The sequence below is a fragment of the Phyllobates terribilis genome, unplaced genomic scaffold (assembly GCF_046119375.1).
Source record: "Phyllobates terribilis strain yellow unplaced genomic scaffold, ASM4611937v1 Scaffold_2__4_contigs__length_985480577, whole genome shotgun sequence".
Taxonomy (NCBI): Eukaryota; Metazoa; Chordata; class Amphibia; order Anura; family Dendrobatidae; genus Phyllobates; species Phyllobates terribilis.
In genome coordinates, this window is record NW_027362762.1 from 450,243,462 (window position 1) to 450,262,545 (window position 19,084).

General features: G+C 39.0%; 1 protein-coding gene across 3 annotated transcripts in view; it reads right to left on the reverse strand.

The window, feature by feature from the left end:
• Nucleotides 1-19,084, reverse strand: part of LOC141215153 (uncharacterized) — a 446,656-nt gene that overhangs the window by 216,091 nt on the left and 211,481 nt on the right. For all 3 annotated transcript variants that reach the window (XM_073665502.1, XM_073665499.1, XM_073665501.1), the window contains exons 15-18: nucleotides 14,571-14,668; nucleotides 14,311-14,464; nucleotides 6,457-6,564; nucleotides 1,650-1,811 (exon numbers count right to left, since the gene is read on the reverse strand). In XM_073665502.1, coding sequence (XP_073521603.1) covers nucleotides 1,650-1,811; nucleotides 6,457-6,564; nucleotides 14,311-14,464; nucleotides 14,571-14,668 — 522 coding nt within the window. The remainder of the gene's footprint in view (nucleotides 1-1,649; nucleotides 1,812-6,456; nucleotides 6,565-14,310; nucleotides 14,465-14,570; nucleotides 14,669-19,084) is intronic.

A 19,084-nucleotide genomic window follows, 5' to 3' on the forward strand; every position in this document is an offset into this window, starting at 1 on the left:
TTTGTCCTTTCAGGAAGAGATTGTAGCAGGGCTCCTTATGATCAGAGTCAGGTTTACAATGATAGATAACCTCTATTTACAGCTGATAACACAGTATCTACTGAACACAATAGCCTATGTCACAGCTGACCCTGTGCCCCTTTCCTTCACAATGATTTTTGCACACACTCATTAGATGCTACAATATGAAACAGAACCATTGTGGCTAATGTATAGGTGTTGTTTTCTCAAACAACAGGAAGTTACAATCTAAAAAATGTTACAGGTCCGGATGGTGGAACCTCTGTGCTTCGGTGCAAGGAGGGACCAGAGGGGTGTGACTAAGTGCCTACTTGGCCCGACCAAGATCACACGGCGGCTTAGTCGACTCCGTGAACCAGGGAGGGACCGGGCAGGTGGACCCAGTGCCACTCTGGGACCGATCTTGTGTGAGAGCAGGTGACTCCCATGGGTCAGATGGCAGGAACTGACCCGTACAACCGATGAGCACAGCAGGAAGGCTGACGGGTGGTCCGGGTAGATAAGCAGCTGGTTCGGCAGATAGCCAGACAGGTGCTCCGGGTAGGCAAGCAGGCGGGCACGGCAGTTAACTGGCAGGTGCTCCGGGTAGGCTGGCTAGGGGGCACGACAGGTAACAAGCAGGTGCTGCAGGTAGGCAGGCTGGCGGCACAACAGGTAACGGACAGGTGCTCCAGGTAAGCAGGCGGACGGGCACAACTGTAGACAGACTGGAGGACAGAACTATTAGACAGGCTGGCTGGCTGGCCTGACAGACAGGAAGCGGGACCTGAGGGCAGGAGCTAGTGTTTAGCACACGGAACAACAACCTTGCACTGGCACCACCATTTTGGAGGAGGTGCCTTATATAGGGGAAGTCCTCCGGCCATTAGCCGGGGACTCTATAGGACGGTGTGAGCGGCCCCTATAAGAGGGACGGAGCGCGCCCTAAGCACAGTGCCCGGGAAGCTGCGCCCGGTGCGCGACACAGCAGAAGGGGAGCGGGAAGACGCCGGACCTGGACCGCGGCGGTAAGGGGAACGGCGTCTCTGCCCGGCAGGAGGCAGAGACGCCAATGCTACAAAAAAGCCCCAGTGTGAAAACTGAAAACGTTTTATTTTTTATTTTTTTACTACAGATTGTGATATAGAAATTAAAACATTGCCAAAAAATACATTTAGCACAAAACCTTGATTTAAACAATATGTCATTTTCTGACGATGGCTTCCTTTGAACCACTGATAAAGTAATATCAGGCCAGTTACAGACAATAGACCTATTCGCCACAGTATAGTTACAGCTGTAAGTATATTGTACCTGCAAGCGGTGAACTTTCATAGTTTACCAAAACTTTTTCAATGAACTAATGTTCTTTACCCTAAGTTTCCTGATGCATAACTGGAGTTTCAATTAGTAAAGACTACTAAAAAAAGTATATTCAATAAAGTATTAGTAAAGTGACATAAGTTTCCAAAATGATACTAATTTCCCACTCGAATAAGGTCATATAAATGAGAAAATTAGACATTTTTGTTAAGAAAATTGACAGTACAGCATTTGGCTGCTCTAATTACAGGTTTTATTGTAATTGACAATGTCAAACGCGCTGCCATGTGGTTGGTAATCAACATTGCTTGTTTCTTTTTAATTACCTGATCCACTGATACTTGAAGTGCACTCATTAATATTATCTGGCTCCTTCCCAAGATGAAATGATAACTGAGATGAGAACTCCTTGGGTTTCCATACGATTAGACAGCTCCTTGTTTCCTGTTCAAAAGCATCAATTTTGGCCCATCCAAGTGTCTGTACACCTTACAAAATAACACATGAATTATTAGATACAATACATTTCTTATAGTGGGTCTTGTAATATAACAAGTAATTATATGTGCTTTTTATTATAAAAGCTCATCTATGAATTATTTGTCTCTCAATATCATAAGTCACCCTCTTCTTCCAACATTTATGGTAATTCTTGCATGATGGCATACATTTCCGACAAAGCTGTACTTGCGGAATCACCAATGGGAGTATGATTTTGATTTGAGGACACTTCAACTAGACGGTTAAGCCTGTAAAAATTCGGATCCGTACTGAATACGGTGTCGACAAAAGGATGGAAGTTCTAATTTTAGTGCTCATAAAGCTTTAGCATCGTGATTGCAGGAACCAGCGCTGTAATAGTTGCAGACTTTGGCTGCCCAAGTCTGTCCAATATTAGTGCCTATTAGGATATATACTATGAGGACAAATGTATTGGGACACCCACACATTACATCTACAGCAGTTCTTATGATATCCCGTTCTAAATCCATAGTCGTTAATATGGAGTCAGCCCTTCCTTTGCAAGTAAATCAGTTTCCATTTTTCTGGGAAGACTTTCTACAAGATCTTGGAGCTTCTGTGGAAATTTTTCATTCAGAAAAGCATTTTTGATATCAGACACTGATATTGGGTAAGAAGGCCTGATCAGCAATATCCCAAAGGTGCTCGATGGGGTTAATGTCATGGATCTGTGTGGGCCAATCAAGTTCTTACACGCCAAATTCACCAAACCATGCCTTTATGGACCTTGAGTATTGCACGAGGAAACAGTCATGTTAGAACAAAAAATGGCCTTACTCAAACTGTTCCCACATATTTGGAAACATAAACTTGTCCAAAATGTCTTGGCATGCTGAAGCATTAAGACCTTCATTGGAACTAAGGGGCCAACCCCTGAGAAACAACCCCATAGCATTATGTGTCTACTAGAAAATATTTCAATTGGTACAATGCAGTCAGGCAGGTAATGTTCTCCTGGTATTTCACAAATCCATCAGACTGCAAAATGGAGAAGTGTGACTCATCACAGAAAGAAACATGTTTCCACTGCTCCTGAGTCCAGTGGTGTTGTGCTTTACCCAACATTGTCCTACACTTGACAGTGCTTGGTGAGGTAAGACTTGCAACCTGAGCTCAGTCACGGAAACCCATGCCATGAAGCTCCCGGCACACAGTTTATGTGCTGATGTTAATGTCAGAAAAGGTTTGGATATCTGCAGACATTGTGTCAGCAGAGCATTGGCGACTTATTGCACAGTGGCCTCAGTATTCGGCGACCCTACTCAGTAGCTTTGCATGGTCTGCCACTTCGTAGCTGAGTAGCTGTAGTTCATAAACACTTTGACTTTTCAATAATAACTTAGTTAATTGTGAAATATTTAGGATGGAACAATTTTACAAGCTGACTTGTACAATGGTAGCATCCTATTACAGTACTACGAATTCAGTGCGCTCTTCAGAATGACCCATTTATTCACAAATGTTTGCAAAGGTGGACCTGCATGGCTAAAGGCTTGATTTTATACACCTTTGGAATTGCAACTGAATGAATGGAAAACCTGAATTTAAAGAATAATACTTCTGTCCATATAGTGTACCTTAGATATTTCCTTATAGATGCTTGTGCGTTTACATATACAGACAATAATGTTATGTACAGGAATGCAATAATTTTTAAATGAACTAGAAAAAATAGTCCTAATTCTTATTCGATGCATTTCACGTCTGAAGCATTCATGCTAATTAAATACTATCAAATGTATTCAAGAATTATGCCCAACATATATTACTTGTCTATCAAAAGAAAATAAAACATACCAAGGCTTAATTATGTCAGAGTTATCATTTTGACAGTCCATAGTTGTACCGTCAAATCTCCGTTTTTGAGAATGGGGAGGATACCATTTCATTTTAGCATCAGGATGCAAAAAGACAACCTGGCCACTTTAAGTGGACTTTTAACGAAATTTTGTTCAATTTATATTAAACACTAATCTATCTAATCTACTATTTATATTAAACACTTTCTATCCAATCTACCATCTTTTCTTATAAATTGTAAACAAACTGACCATATTATTGCTTATATTATACATATAAATGCAGTTAATAGGGCTGTCCAATTTATACATCAGATTTTTATTACCATATTAAATAATTCAGAATCGAGAAAAAGAGTGGAACTCACCATCCCATAAAATGAAATCCTTTATTTCTGACACATTAAAAACTGGAAACGTCCACGATGCTACCCGCGTCCTACTGCAAACAGTTTTTAATGTGTCGGAAATAAAGGATTCCATTTTATGGGATGATAAGTGCCACTCTTTTTCTCATCTTTACGAAAATTATTCAATTTGCTTTTTTTTTTTTTTTTTTTTTTTTTTTTTAGAGTTGAGCACCATGAGATCCCATTAGTCACAGGGTGTGTCCCAGTTACCAAAGAACAAGGTTTTTTGATGGTGCCGGATCAATCTTGCGCTAGTTTCTAAAGAATTCTGAAATAACAGGAGGCTCATTGTTCAGGGTTCCCAGGACCAAAGTGGAAAGTGGTTACAAAGAGTTTCTCTCTTTATGAAGGATCTGTGCTGCATTAGGCCATGTTCATACGTTCAGTATTTGGTCAGTATTTTACATCAGTATTTCTAAGCCAAAACCAGGAGTGGACGATAAATACAGAAGTGGTGACGTGTTTCTATTATACTTTTCCTCTGATTGTTCCACTCCTAGTTTTGGCTTACAGATACTGATGTAAAATACTGACCAAATACTGAATGTGTTAACGTGGCCTTACCCAAACAACACATTGATTTATATAGGCACTATATAGGCACTGTGCAATTCTTAATTTCCCCAGTGGTGGTGCTGCAGGGAAACTGAACCTTTACTGACAAGTTTACCCATGGACTACAGCTGAACGCAGATGAATGCTGATATACATTCTGTGATCAGCTCATTGTAACTCATGGTGTTCCAATAAAGAGTGAAATAAGAAAGTGAACTTTTCGCTCTACTAAAATTTAAGGCTGCGTGCCCACTATGTGTTTTTCAAGCGTTTTTGCCGTGGAATTTCCGCAGCGAAAACGCTTAAAAAATGCTTGGTAATATGTGCCCCCATGGTCCCCAATGATAATCCGCATGTGCTGTGCACATGCTGCGGAAATTTCCGCTGCGGATTATCATTGCGAAAAAATCCGCTGCATGTCCATTAATTTCGCGGACACGCAGCGTAATTGCCACCATTGACTTGCATTGAATCGCTTAATATCCGCATGACTACTTGTGCACATGCGGATATTAAGCGATTCAATATGCAGATAGTACCCGGGTCTGGAGAAGAGGAGACTCCCATCCAGACCCAGGTACCATAGTACCTGTAAAAAAAAAAGAATAAAAATGGTAAAAAATAAGCATTATACTTACTTTCTGATGGCCCCCGGTCTCCTGTACGATGCGTCCGGTCTCTTTTTAGACCATCGCGAGCCGTACAAGAGACCGGACGCATCGTACAGGAGACCGGGGGCCATCAGAAAGTAAGTATAATGTTTATTTTTTACCATTTTTATTCTTTTTTTTTAACTATTAACTTGGTCACACTATATAAATCCATGCGGGTTGCATGGATTTATATAGTGTGACCAAGTTGTCAAGCACTTTCCAAGTGATGCTAAAATCGCTTGGAAAGCGCTTAATAACCCGCATGCAGAAATGCATGCAAAAACGCTTGACAAACGCTTCTACGTGGCAGGAAAAACGCATGTACAATCCACATGCGTTTTTCCTGCCAGGGAGATGCGGAAAGAATCGGCAGCATTTCTGTATCGTGGGCACTTAGCCTAAAGGGGTTGTCTGGTCTTAAGCAACAAGTCTGCAGTCACTCTACCTTTCTACAGACTTTCTACTAAATCCTCCCATAGCACGCACTACGTGCTGTCAGGATCCTCCAGCCCCGGGATCGGTGGGCGTGTGACTGCAACCATGTGATTTGCATACATGCGGTATTGAATGAGGTCAGATATAGTCTAGTTGGAATGTGGCCGGAAGTATGCATATCTCATACTTGCAGTCACATAACTGCCCTCTCCTGGGCCCAACACCAGAGAATCCTCACACACAGTGCGTGCAATGTGAGGATTCACAAGTCTACAGGCACATAGAGTGACTGCAAACTTGTAGCTTACCAAGTATCACAACAAAATACCCTCTACTGCTTGAAGAAAAAGCATGTAAAAGTTATTGGGACAGTAAAAGGGGGTAAAGTGATAAAACGAATATTAATTAACATCTGTAGTTGAAATTTGTTTAAGTTTAGTTGTCAATTTCCAATAAGTAGTGTACAGCAAATTGAATACATTGATTTCTTCTAATTATTTTCTATGTCTAATAAAAATAATCAAACCCTTTATTTCATGCCAACATTAACTGTTAACCAAGCCAACCACTTACACAAGACAGCCAGTGTCTAGATAGAATTAATTAGATTATTTTATTCCCATCTGCATTTTATACTTCATAGTGCACTTCTGCACGTCTAGAACAGGAGAAGACTTGTCCTGAAATTAAGGCCAAGTGAAGCTCAAACTATCAACCTTTGTTTAATCACTTATACTTTGGTATAATGAAGGGACACACCTTGTTCTCCATCACCATGAAATGCTTTTATTAAAAGAAAGGGCTTTTCAATACATTTTGGTAAATTTGCATAATCCGGCGGGTCAACAGATTCAAATTCAAAGAGTTCTGAAAGACAAGGTAAAGGGTTAGGTCAAGTAACATCTACTGCATTATTATTCATTTATCATTGTTATAGACATACACAGAATCTCTAAAACTGATTAATTTAAACTATGGTTACAAATGTGTTAAACCTGCACATTGCCTAACACCATGCTTGATGAGTGGGCAGACTAGACTATATGTGACGTGATGTCAGAGCTGTGATTTGTGCTCTCAGCCATTTAGATGTTTCCCACCTCCTTCATCACCCTCCAGTCCTCCTGTGTTACTAATACTAAGAGCCCAATTCCTCAAGGTGTTTCGGCTAGCTTTCTGGCGTAAAACACCTTGAGATGTTGCAAAATTTTAGTGCAACTTGTAGTTGCACAAAAATGTTGTGATTTTTGGTGTTTTTACGCCAGTCCGAGCCAGCTACACCAAAGTGGGTGGAACTTGAGCAGGGCGTGGTAAGGCCACCCGGCAAACTTAACAAAATGTATGCCACATTAATGGTGTAAATTACGCCAGCAATGTACTCCAGTTCCTGTGTGGAGTAACTTTTCTGGAAAAGGCTCACAGTAGTTATAAAATGCACCTATTTCATTTAGAGGCATGCACCTCTTTATGAATTATTTTAAAATATCTTATAAGGAAAATGTGCTTCTTACACCTCCTAGACTCAGCTTTAAAGCTCAAATCTAAAATATGTATTCAGTGAAGACACATTTTCCCATTACTGAGATAGGAGACGACACTTGGTACTTTTAAAGTCTTAAAGAGGAGGGAAGAGCTAGAGGGAGACACAGATATTCGACTGCAAGTTCTCCTGAAACCAGTTACAGTTCTCCATAGAACTTTATAAGCACCAACTCTCATCTATCTCAGTAATGGGAAAATCTGTATTCACTGAAGACATATTTTACCTGTGAATTGAGAATTTTGGGAATTAATGATCAGTTAATAAGGTAAAATAAGTGGATTGCTCTAATAAAACATGTGTGCTATTAACGTATGAAAAAAAAATACAACAACAGCTACTCTTTAATTAATTGGGCCTCAAATGCGGGATTGCAGATGAATCCCCACTCTTCCTATTTTCAATTTACTGTTTTGCACTAGAAAGGTTTTGGTGAGAGGTTTCTAAAAATATAGACTTCAGCATACCATAAAATATTATTTATTGTCAAAATAGACAATTAGTAATAGACTGATAGACAGTTAGGCCTTTTTAGTGGACAATAGAGAATGTTATGCATGGTGTTTTGGGCTGTTGGCCCTCGTCAGTGCAAAGTATGAGAACTGCCTCCTTACCTTGACATGCCAGAGCCGGTATGTCACTCTCCACAAGTTGAAACGTTACCCCTTAGACCTCAGTCCAGAGCCTCTCATGCAGCCAAATCAGTTCTCATACTTTGCACTGACGAGGGCCAACAACCCGAAACACAGAGTCTGCAAATTGAGATTCTGATTTGGCTTTTATCCTAAGTCATATTGCACGACTTGTTAAAGGGTTGATTATGACTTGCAGGATTGCTGCTTCTAATAGGTGGTGCTATAAAATTCAAGTCCTCTTTTTCTCTGAAGAGGCAAGAAGAGCATTGCACGGTGAATAAGCCTCCTTACCTTGACATGCCAGAGCCGGTATGTCACTCTTCACAAGGAGAAACATTACCCCTTAGATGCATATATAGTAGAACTCACGGACTCCTTTGAAGCCTGGTCACACATTTGGTTTCATGGGAGCTCTGTAATGATGGGCACATAGGTCTTCAACAGACCCCTGGTTCTCATTGCGACCCATTGACACCCTGCGATCACGTCACAGTAGTGCCAATGGGCGTATAGAATGATGTGCCTCCATGCCGATGAGCTGTTAACGATGTTGTTAGAAATTGAAAGTGACATTTAACAGGATAATCGTAGAGCGGCTGTTAGAGGAAGGTCCTGACTGCAACACACAGCCATTACCTGCCCAGTATGGGGAAAGCTCACCCTGTGAGCCTGCTCCATACAACTGATACCGACTTACGCCATTCATGTACAGTGGATGTCAGTAAGGGGTTAAACTAGTCATGCCATGAAAAAAAAATAGTAAATAACCTTTAACCTATGTCTACTTTATGTCGGCAACATTTTTCAAACGTCCTTTTATTTTGTTCGCATGTTAGAAGGTTTAATAGTTTAGCAGCAATTTTTTCTTCAATTAAATTTACAAAACCTATTTTTTAGAGCCCTATTTACTTTTTTGATGTGACTTTGAGTATCCTGTATGTTGGAAAATCCCTAAGAGTGATGCCATTTTAAAAAAAATAAAATAACTGAAAAGTAAAAATAAAAAAGTTTACAAAAATATGACAAAAAAAAAAAACATAAAAAGTTCTAATCACCACTTTTTCCCCCTATTAAAAATAAAGATAACAAAAAATATAAAGAATAAAGATAAAAAAAATATAAAAAAATACACTTGTGGTATCACCGTGTACAGAAATGTCAGATCAAAATATAAAAATAATTAACCCGAAAAATGTAAAAATGCCAAAAATTGCATTTTTTGATCGCTGCTATACCATAAAAAATGCTGTAACAAGTGTTCAAAATGTCACATCTATCCCAAAATGGAATCAATTAAAACGTTGTCTCGCCCTGCAAAAAATAAGCTGTATCGACTGAAAAGTAGTGACACAATCACAACATTTTTTTTCTAAGTTCTGATTTTTTTGAACACTAAAATACTAAAAAAAAACTAGACATTTGGTGTTACCATAATCGCAGTGCTGAGGAGAATCACATTGCAAGGTAATTTTTACCATGGAATGTACGCCCTAAAAACAGTTCCCAAAATGCAATGTCAGAATTGCTTTGTTTTCACAATTTCACCGCACTTGGAATTTATTTCCCGTTTTCCCGTACACTATGTGGTAAGTGGAATGGTGTCTTTCAAAAGAACAACTCGTCCCGCAGAAAACAAGCCCTCATACATTTATGTGGACAGAAAAATAAAAAAGTTATGACACTTGGAAGCGGAGAAGAAAAAAACAATAACAAGAAAACAGAAATTGGCGGCGTCGGGAAAGGGTTAAGGTTATAAAAAATTCAAAGCTTGAAAATTGATTTTTTTTAGTCTAATATAGATATTTTAATGAATAAATGCAAAACATAACAGCCTAAATGTACCACTAACATAAAGTACAATGTAAAGACAAAATGGATTCGCACGGACAATAGATTGTGCTCAGAGGGAAAAGTAACGTATATATATTGGATACCCTCGGCACAAAAAGAGATTACTAGTATAATGTCAAAAAAGAAAATTTATTCAGAGCGGCCCAAAAAATGGAAAACAGTGCAATCCATCCAACGTTTCGGCTATTTGCCTTTATCAAGGTTATCTGGGTTGAGGCTCGGGGCTCAAAAATGTGGTGTTGTCACTGCATGTAGAGCATGTCTGTTTTTGGGCCGCTCTGAATAAATTTTCTTTTTTGACATTATACTAGGAATCTCTTTTTGTGCCGAGGGTATCCAATATATAAAGTACAATGTGTCATGAAAAATATGACAAAGTGACGCATGTCTGATTTGAGAAAAAATGGGCATTGGCTATATACGCTGCGTCATTAAGGGGTTAAGGATGTGGATGTGATGTGATAATAAAGTCCCAATGTATTTCCACAGATTCCATAACTATATTTTCCTAAATGAAAAGGTTAGAACATCCTTTAACCTCAAACAATATAAAGAAGAAAATTAATTTCCTTAAGGCTGCAAAGAAAATCACCACTTATGTATGCAAATTTAATCTAATGGATTCATATTTATACTGACTGTTCATGCTGATTCTGATTGCCGTAGTGCTGAAAGCTTGAAAACCATTTAATTTTAATGTCAGAGGAGTTTCATATCATCATCTGGTTGCTTACAGGTCAGGTGAGGTGTCACTATGCATTTTACACATGATGTAACACATCTTGGCTCACTGCATCATATGGAGAATTGTTAAAACTGCATACGCATCTCCACTCATCAATATATGTTACAGGCACAATTTACATCCGAATAACCCATGCAATGCCAATGACTTCAGTGTTTTAGGTCAACTATGAAATAAACAAGGTACAGGTGCATCTCACTAAATTAGAATATCATCAAAAAATTAATTTATTTCAGTTCTTCAATACAAAAAGTGAAACTTATATAGAGTCATTACAAACAGAGTGATCTATTTCAAGTGTTTATTTCTGTTAATGTTGATGATTATGGCTTAGAGCCAATGAAAACATTAAACTCATTATCTCAGTAAATTAGAATACTTTGTAACAGCTTGAAAAATATTTTTAAAATCCGAAATGTTGGCCTACTGAAATGTATGTTCAGTAAATGCACTCAATACTTGGTCGGGCTCCTTTTGCATCAATTACTGCATCAATGCGGCGTGGCATGGAGGCGATCAGCCTGTGGCACTGCTGAGGTGTTATGGAAGCCCAGGTTGCTTTGATAGCAGCCTTCAGCTCGTCTGCATTGTTGGGTCTGGTGTCTCTCATCTTCCTCTTGACAATATCCCATAGATTCTCTATGGGGTTAAGGTCAGACGAGTTTGCTGGCCAATCAAACACAGTGATACTGTTGTTTTTAAACAATGTGTTGGTACTTTTGGCAGTGTGGACAGGTGCCAAGTCCTGCTGGAGAATGAAATTTCCATCTCCAAAAAGCTTTTCAGCCGAGGGAAGCATGAAGTGCTCTAAAATTTCCTGGTAGACGACTGCGCTGACTTTGGTCTTGATAAAACACAGTGGACCTACACCAGCACATGACATGTCTCCCCAAACCATCACCGATTGTGGAAACTTCACACTAGACCTCAAGCAGCTTGGATTGTGTGTCTCTGCACTCTTCCTCCAGACTCTGGGACCTTGATTTCCAAATGAAATGCAAAATTTACTTTGCATTTACTTAGTGTCAATGACTGCCTTCTGGACATCTGTCAAGTCAGCAGTCTTCCCCATGATTGTGGAGCCTACTGAAACAGACTAAGGGACCTTTTTAAACACTTAGGAAGCCTTTGCAGGTATTTTTTATTAATTATTTTAATTTACTGAGATAATGACTTTTGTGTTTTCATTGGCTGTAAGCCATAATCATCAATATTAACAGAAATAAACACTCGAAATAGATCACTCTGTTTGTAATGACTCTATGTAATATATGAGTTTCACTTTTTGTATTGAAGAACTGAAACAAATTTACTTTTTGATAATATTCTAATTTAGTGAGATGCACCTGTATGTAAAATAATACCCACACAACTGGCATTACATACTATTTATATTGTTATTATTTACATATTATACGATTTAAAGCTCAGTGTGTGAGATGTAATGATACAACTCTGATCTCCTGGTCTAACCTTCTGCATCTTGGTACAACAGAGCTTAGTGTGCAGGCAGCACCTTGGAACAGCACAGCCAACTTGGCAAACAGGTACCTTGAAATAGCAGAGCCGAGTGAAAGCAGAGCTGGGTTTGTCTTTTAGCTAGGCTGAGTGTAAGCATGTGGTAGCAGCGTGTTTACTAACTGAATACTCAAGCAGTGTGCAACCACCTGTGACAGCTTGAAAAGTTTTAGCATCGTGACATCAGAGGTACACACCACATTACCATGGTATCCCAACAAGCATGAGAGCAGAGAGAGCTGGCCGCTGGAAAAGGAATACAGGTGAGCCATCACTGGAGCCAGGACAGATGACTAACACCTGTAGCTTGTATATTACAAACCTTACTAATCTATTGGCCATATTGTACATTTGCATGTTTCCTTTTAAATCATTGCATGGCCTAATGCATGTTATATTCTGAAGTTATTTTCCCTTAAAAACATTTCTACTAGTAGAAAATATGGTTCCTAACAAGAGCCGTCATATAGTTACAAAATAAGCAACTACTGGTCCATAATATAAACCTGTAATAACTCCTTGTGTTGCTGTACAGGATCCATACACACAGCTTTGCTGTTTGCATAAGGCCTTAAACTGTCACAGAATCATACATACTTACAGGGGCTGTCCCAGAATTGCAACTTACCATGAGAGGAGAGGTCCTGTGTCTTCTGTATCTTTCGAACAGCCACTTCATTCATATGGGGGATAAAGCTGAACACCACTCCTACTTTCTGGCTATAATCCTACATAGTTTGAGTCTTAAAGTAAAATAACTTGTTATGCCAAATCAAAGAAGGCACCATGATCTTCTGATGTATCCTGCCACTCGTTCTTTCCTGACGAAGGGTCTGTGACCCAAAATGTTGGGCTCCAAGAAAGTATATTTATAATATAGTGTGTCTTTATGGATTTGGCTAATGCTCAATAAATCAATTTTGAGGCAAACCTGCTTATTTTGGAGTGCTGTTCCATCTCTTTCTTTATGCTCTGAAGTTAACTGGTTCTATCTATGCTCTCTAGGAGTTGTGCTGTCTGAATTTTTATGTATAATTGTCAGTCATAACATGTCTCACACTGGTAACATCCCCTTTTATTTAAAATAAGCTGTAGAGGCAGATTCTCGGGGAGATCTGTGTCCCACCCATAGATCTTAACAGTTCATTTACATATTAAGAAAAATGTGGATTTCTCTGGAATAAGACATTTGATTGCATATATCAAGGTATCATTTTATTCAACTTTCTTTGAATAGAAGTGTTGATCCTACTTGCAGATTCCATTTAAAGCAAAGTTTTAACCCATAAAGAGGACCTCTCAAGAGTTTTAGCATGTGAAACGGGCCACATCATGGAATAGTGGCTGTATAGCTGAATAAATCATAATTTTGTGGGGGGGGGGGGGTTATTAGCTTGTAAAGTTTAGATTCTAATTTTCCTTTCAATCAAGTGGGTGTTAGATGAGATTTGTCTCTGGGGGTGATCACAATCATAAGAAGGAGGTGTCATGCAAAGGAAAAAAAGAGAGAAGCTTGCACCTGGATTTCTCTGTGAGACATGTAATGGCACACAGTTGTGCTCTCCTCAGTGATCTCTGCTCCTACTGTGTAGAGTAGAGCAGAGCTAAGTGTCATTACAAACATCTATTGCAACTTTCATCTCACAGCAGTCAGTGTGAGAAAAGGAAGAAGAACAGAGCTATACATCATTGCAAACACCTATTGAAGCTTTCATATCAGGGCATTGTTAGCTCTGCTCTACTCCTCTCCCCCTACACTCACTGCGGTCAGATGAAAGCAGCAAGTGGTGTTTGTAATGATACATAGCTATGCTCTACTCTACACAGTAGGTTCAGAGATCACAGAGGAGAAAAAGACTGTGTCATTACATGTCTCACACAGAGAAAGCTTGGTCTAAGCGTCTCTAGGGGCATGTTATTTTTTTTTCTTTGCATAATACCTCTTGCTTATGATATGGCAACGTCTTGAAGGGAGAAAAGTACACAACCCCAAAGGCGAATCTCTGCTAATGCGCCTTTAGTTGTAGAATAAATTAGAATCTAAACTTTATGGAGATAAGAAATAAAAAAAAACAGCTCTGCAGTCCTAATTTCCATGATGTGACCAGTTTAACATGTTAAAACTGGTGAAAAGCCCTCTTTAAATACTATTTTTTTCTCAAATTAGATCCAAAATTCAGTGCTAAATATGGCACTTTGAGAGTGACTAGAAACATAAATATTTTTAACTATTTTAACTATTTTTGTACAAAAACGGATGGTAATGTAACTCAAAAATACAATACATTAATATTCAAAACATGTTTCTAACAGAGACAGCTTACCATTAAACTTCAGTAAAAAAAAAGCTTCATTTTTATTGCCTTGTTCCAGTAGAATTGGTTTCAAAAAGCTGTTTTTGGAACAAAACTTCACATCACCAGAACACACAGACAATGTCAGCAGTAAGTTGGTTGGATCAAAATCTTTTAAAAAAGTCTATTGAAAGAAAAGGATTGTATAGAGAAACATTAACAAGCAAACACAGAATAAGGTTTTAGATTATGTTTCTAAAATGTCTAATTCAAAGGACTTATGTACTTACATTTAAATTATCAGAATTGTCCTTTGGTATGATCTTCAGCACAATATTTTTTACACCAAAAGGCAAGATTTTTTTAAAATTCTCAGTAACCAATGTGCCTGTTAATGCATAATTAAAAGCATATATTTTATTGTTCTAAGTGTATGTTATTTTTTAATGGAAATAACACTAATCTAACTATATTGCAAGATTGTTCTTAACATTACATTGGAATAATAGTGGATCAATATTGGTCAAACTAGTTTTTGGTATTGATCAAAATAGCGTTAACTAAGTACCCTATGTAATTTACATGTACCATTACTATGTACTTAATTACTTGCTGTAGGGTATATGCTCATTTTGTTTTTGTTTTTGTTTTTCTTGGGTTTTGTCCTGCTCTGCTCTTATTCACATTGATGTTGTTTGACACATGGTAAGGTTTTAACCACTTCGCGCCAGAGCCTGTTTTTGCCTTCGTGACCAGGCCAATTTTTTCAATTCTGACCACTGTCACTTTATGAAGTAATTACTCTGGAATGCTTCAGCGGATTCCCCTGATTTTGAGACTGTTTTTTCGAGACATATTGTACTTCATGATAGTGGTAAAATTTCTTCGATATCACTTGCGTTTATTTGTGAAAAAATCGGAAATTTGGAGAAAATTTTGAATATTTTGCAATTTTCAAACTTTTAATTTTCATGCCCTTAAATCAAAAAGATACAGTACAGACCAAAAGTTTGGACACACCTTCTCATTTAAAGATTTTTCTGTATTTTCATCACTATGAAAATTGTACATTCACACTGAAGGCATCAAAGCAATGAATTAACACATGTGGAATTATATACTTAACAAAAAAGTGTGAAACAACTGAAAAAATGTCTTATATTCTAGATTCTTCAAATTAGCCACCTTTTGCTTTGATGACTGCTTTGCACACTCTTGCCATTCTCTGATGAGCTTCAAGAGGTAGTCACCGGAAATGGTCTTCCAACAATCTTGAAGGAGTTCCCAGAGATGCTTAGCACTTGTTGGCCCTTTTGCCGTCACTCTGCGGTCCAGCTCACCCCAAACCATCTCGATTGGGTTCAGGTCTGGTGACTGTGGAGGTCAGGTCATCTGGCATAGCACCCCATCACTCTCCTACTTGGTCAAATAGCCCTTACACAGCCTGGAGGTGTGTTTGGGGTCATTGTCCTGTTGAAAAATAAATGATGGTCCAACTAATCGCAAACCGGATGGAATAGCATACCGCTGCAAGATGCTGTGGCAGCCATGCTGGTTCAGTATGCCTTCAATTTTGAATAAATCCCCAACAGTGTCACCAGCAAAGCACCCCCACACCATCACACCTCCTCCTCCATGCTTCACGGTGGGAACCAGGCATGTAGAGTCCATCCGTTCACCTCTTCTGCGTCGCACAAAGACAAGGTGGTTGGAACCAAAGATTTCAAATTTGGACTCATCAGACCAAAGCAAAGATTTCCACTGGTCTAATGTCCATTCCTTGTGTTCTTTAGCCCAAACAAGTCTCTTCTGCTTGTTGCCTGTCCTTAGCAGTGGTTTCCTAGCAGCTATTTTACCATGAAGGCCTGCTGCACAAAGTCTCCTCTTAACAGTTGTTGTAGAGATGTGTCTGCTGCTAAAGCTCTGTGTAGCATTGACCTGGTCTCTAACCTGAGCTGCTGTTTCTGAGGCTGGTGACTCGGATAAACTTATCCTCAGAAGCAGAGGTGACTCTTGGTCTTCCTTTCCTGGGGCGGTCCTCATGTGAGCCAGTTTCTTTGTAGCGCTTGATGGTTTTTGCAACTGCACTTGGGGACACTTTCAAAGTTTGCCCAATTTTTCGGACTGACTGACCTTAATTTCTTAAAGTAATGATGGCCACTCATTTTTCTTTATTTAGCTGCTTTTTTCTTGCCATAATACAAATTCTAACAGTCTATTCAGTAGGACTATCAGCTGTGTATCCACCAGACTTCTGCACAACACAACTGATGGTCCCAACCCCATTTATGAGGCAAGAAATCCCACTTATTAAACCTGACAGGACACACCTGTGAAGTGAAAACCATTTCCGGTGAATACCTCTTGAAGCTCATCAAGAGAATGCCAAGAGTGTGCAAAGCAGTCATCAAAGCAAAAAGTGGCTACTTTGAAGAACCTAGAATATAAGACATATTTTCAGTTGTTTCACACTTGTTTGTTAAGTATATAATTCCACATGTGTTAATTCATAGTTTTGATGCCTTCAGTGTGAATGTACAATTTTCATAGTCATGAAAATACAGAAAAATCTTTGAATGAGAAGGTGTGTCCAAACTTTTGGTCTGTACTGTATGTCACACAAAATAGTTAATAAATAACATTTCCCACATGTCTACTTTACGTCAGCACAATTTTGGAACCAAAATTTTTTTTTGTTAGGAAGCTATAAGGGTTAAAAGTTGACCAGCGATTTCTCATTTTTCCAACAAAATTTACAAAAACATTTTTTTAGGGACCACATCTTATTTGAAGTGACTTTGAGGGGCCTTTATGACAGAAAATACCCAAAAGTGACACCATTCTAAAAAATGCACCCCTTAAGATGCTGAAAATCACATTCAAGAAGTTTATTAACCCTTCAGGTGTTTCACGGGAATTTTTGGAATGTGAAAGAAAACAATGAACATTTAACTTTTTTTCACAAAAATGTTACTTTAGACCCAATTTTTTTATTTTCACAAGGGTAACAGGAAAAAATGGAATACACAATTTGTAGTGTAATTTCTCATGAGCGCACTGATACCCCATATGTGAGGGAAAACCACTGTTTGGGCGCACTGCAGGGTTCGGAAGGGAAGGAGTGCCATTAGACTTTTTGATTGTAAAATTTGCTTGAATAATTAGTGGACGCCATGTCGCATTTGGGGAGCCCCTGATGTGCCTAAACAGTGGAAACCCCTCACAAGTGACACCATTTTGGAAACTAAACCCCTTAGGGAACTTATCTAGATGTGTGGTGAGCACCTTGCACCCCCAGGTGCTTCACAGAAGTTTATAATATTGAGCCGTAAAAATTAAATTTTCACATTTTTCCCACAAAAAATGTTTTTCATCCACTAATTTTGCATTATTATAAGGATAACAGGAGAAATTGCACCATGAAATTTGTTGTGCAATTTCTCCTGAGTACGCCGATACCCCATATGTGGGGGAAAACCACTGCTTTGGTGTACGGCAGGGTTCGGAAGAGAAAGGAGCTCTATGTTGGCTGGGATAGGTTGCAGACACCATGTCACATTTGAAGAGTCGCTGACATGCCGAAACAGTAGAAACCCCCACAAGTGACCCCATTTTGTAAACTACACCTCTCAAGGAATTCATCTAGGGAAGTAGTGAGTATTTTTTAATTTTTAAATTTATACCATTGGGCAGTGAAAAAAACATAATTATATTTTTACCACAAAAAAACATTTTACCCTCAGATTTTACATTTTCACACAGTGCAATGGGTAAAAATGGTGCCAAAATGTGTCACACAATTTCTTCTAAACGTGGCAATACCCCATATGTGGCTGTATCGTACTGCTTAGCCATACGGCGAGATCTGGGAGGGACGGAGCGCTATTTGACAATTGGAGAACAAATTATTGTAGAATAGGCATTTGGATTTGGGAGCAGAAAATTTTCTGAATTTCTTTTGGGGGGCAAGGGCCATTTCGCTTTTCCAGAGCCTTTCTGCTACCAGTAACTTGGAAGTCCCTTATATTTTTAACACATGACGGACCTGAGTGGGGACTAGCTTTTTTTGAGGACTGAGTTGAAGCTTTTATTGGGAACATTTTACATATTGTTTATCCGGCGCTCTATGCTGAGCACTTACATCGGGGTTTCCATCTAAATTTCCAAGTGATGTAATTCAGATGAAACCCCTGCAGGATCCATTCACTGTAATGAGGCAACAGAGTTACTCTGGACTCTGTCTGACCTCAGTTTAGTGGTGTCCTTTTTTCAGAAGTGCACAAAACTGTGGCCAACCGCACTTTTATGCACGCCTAAAAAAACTGACACCGTGGGATCACAGGCCAGACGGCATCCACAGTGGCCTATATCTGCCTCATTACAGGGAATCTTCTGCCGTGGGTTCCGTCTGAATCACGTATTTCAGAGTTTTATACGGAAACTCTGGTGCAAATGCTCAGCGCAGAGCACAGGATAAATTTGCGCCGAGCCTTACTGCGATCTTTGGTAGACATAATAAATCAGTAGCAGGTGAAGAATTGGTTTTATTTATTTTTTACGCCGTTCCTCGTGCGGTATAAGTGATGAGATTACTTTTTTTCTTCGGGTCGGTGCTATTACAGAGATACCAGATTTATATCGGGTTTTTATGACTGACAGCTGTCACACACTAAAAGACGTTTTTTTACAAAATCTAGTTTTTGCATCGCCATATTTTGAGAGCTATAATTTTTCCATATTTCGGCCGACAGAGTCATGTGACGGCTTCTTTTTTGCAGGACGAGTTGACACTTTTATTGGTACC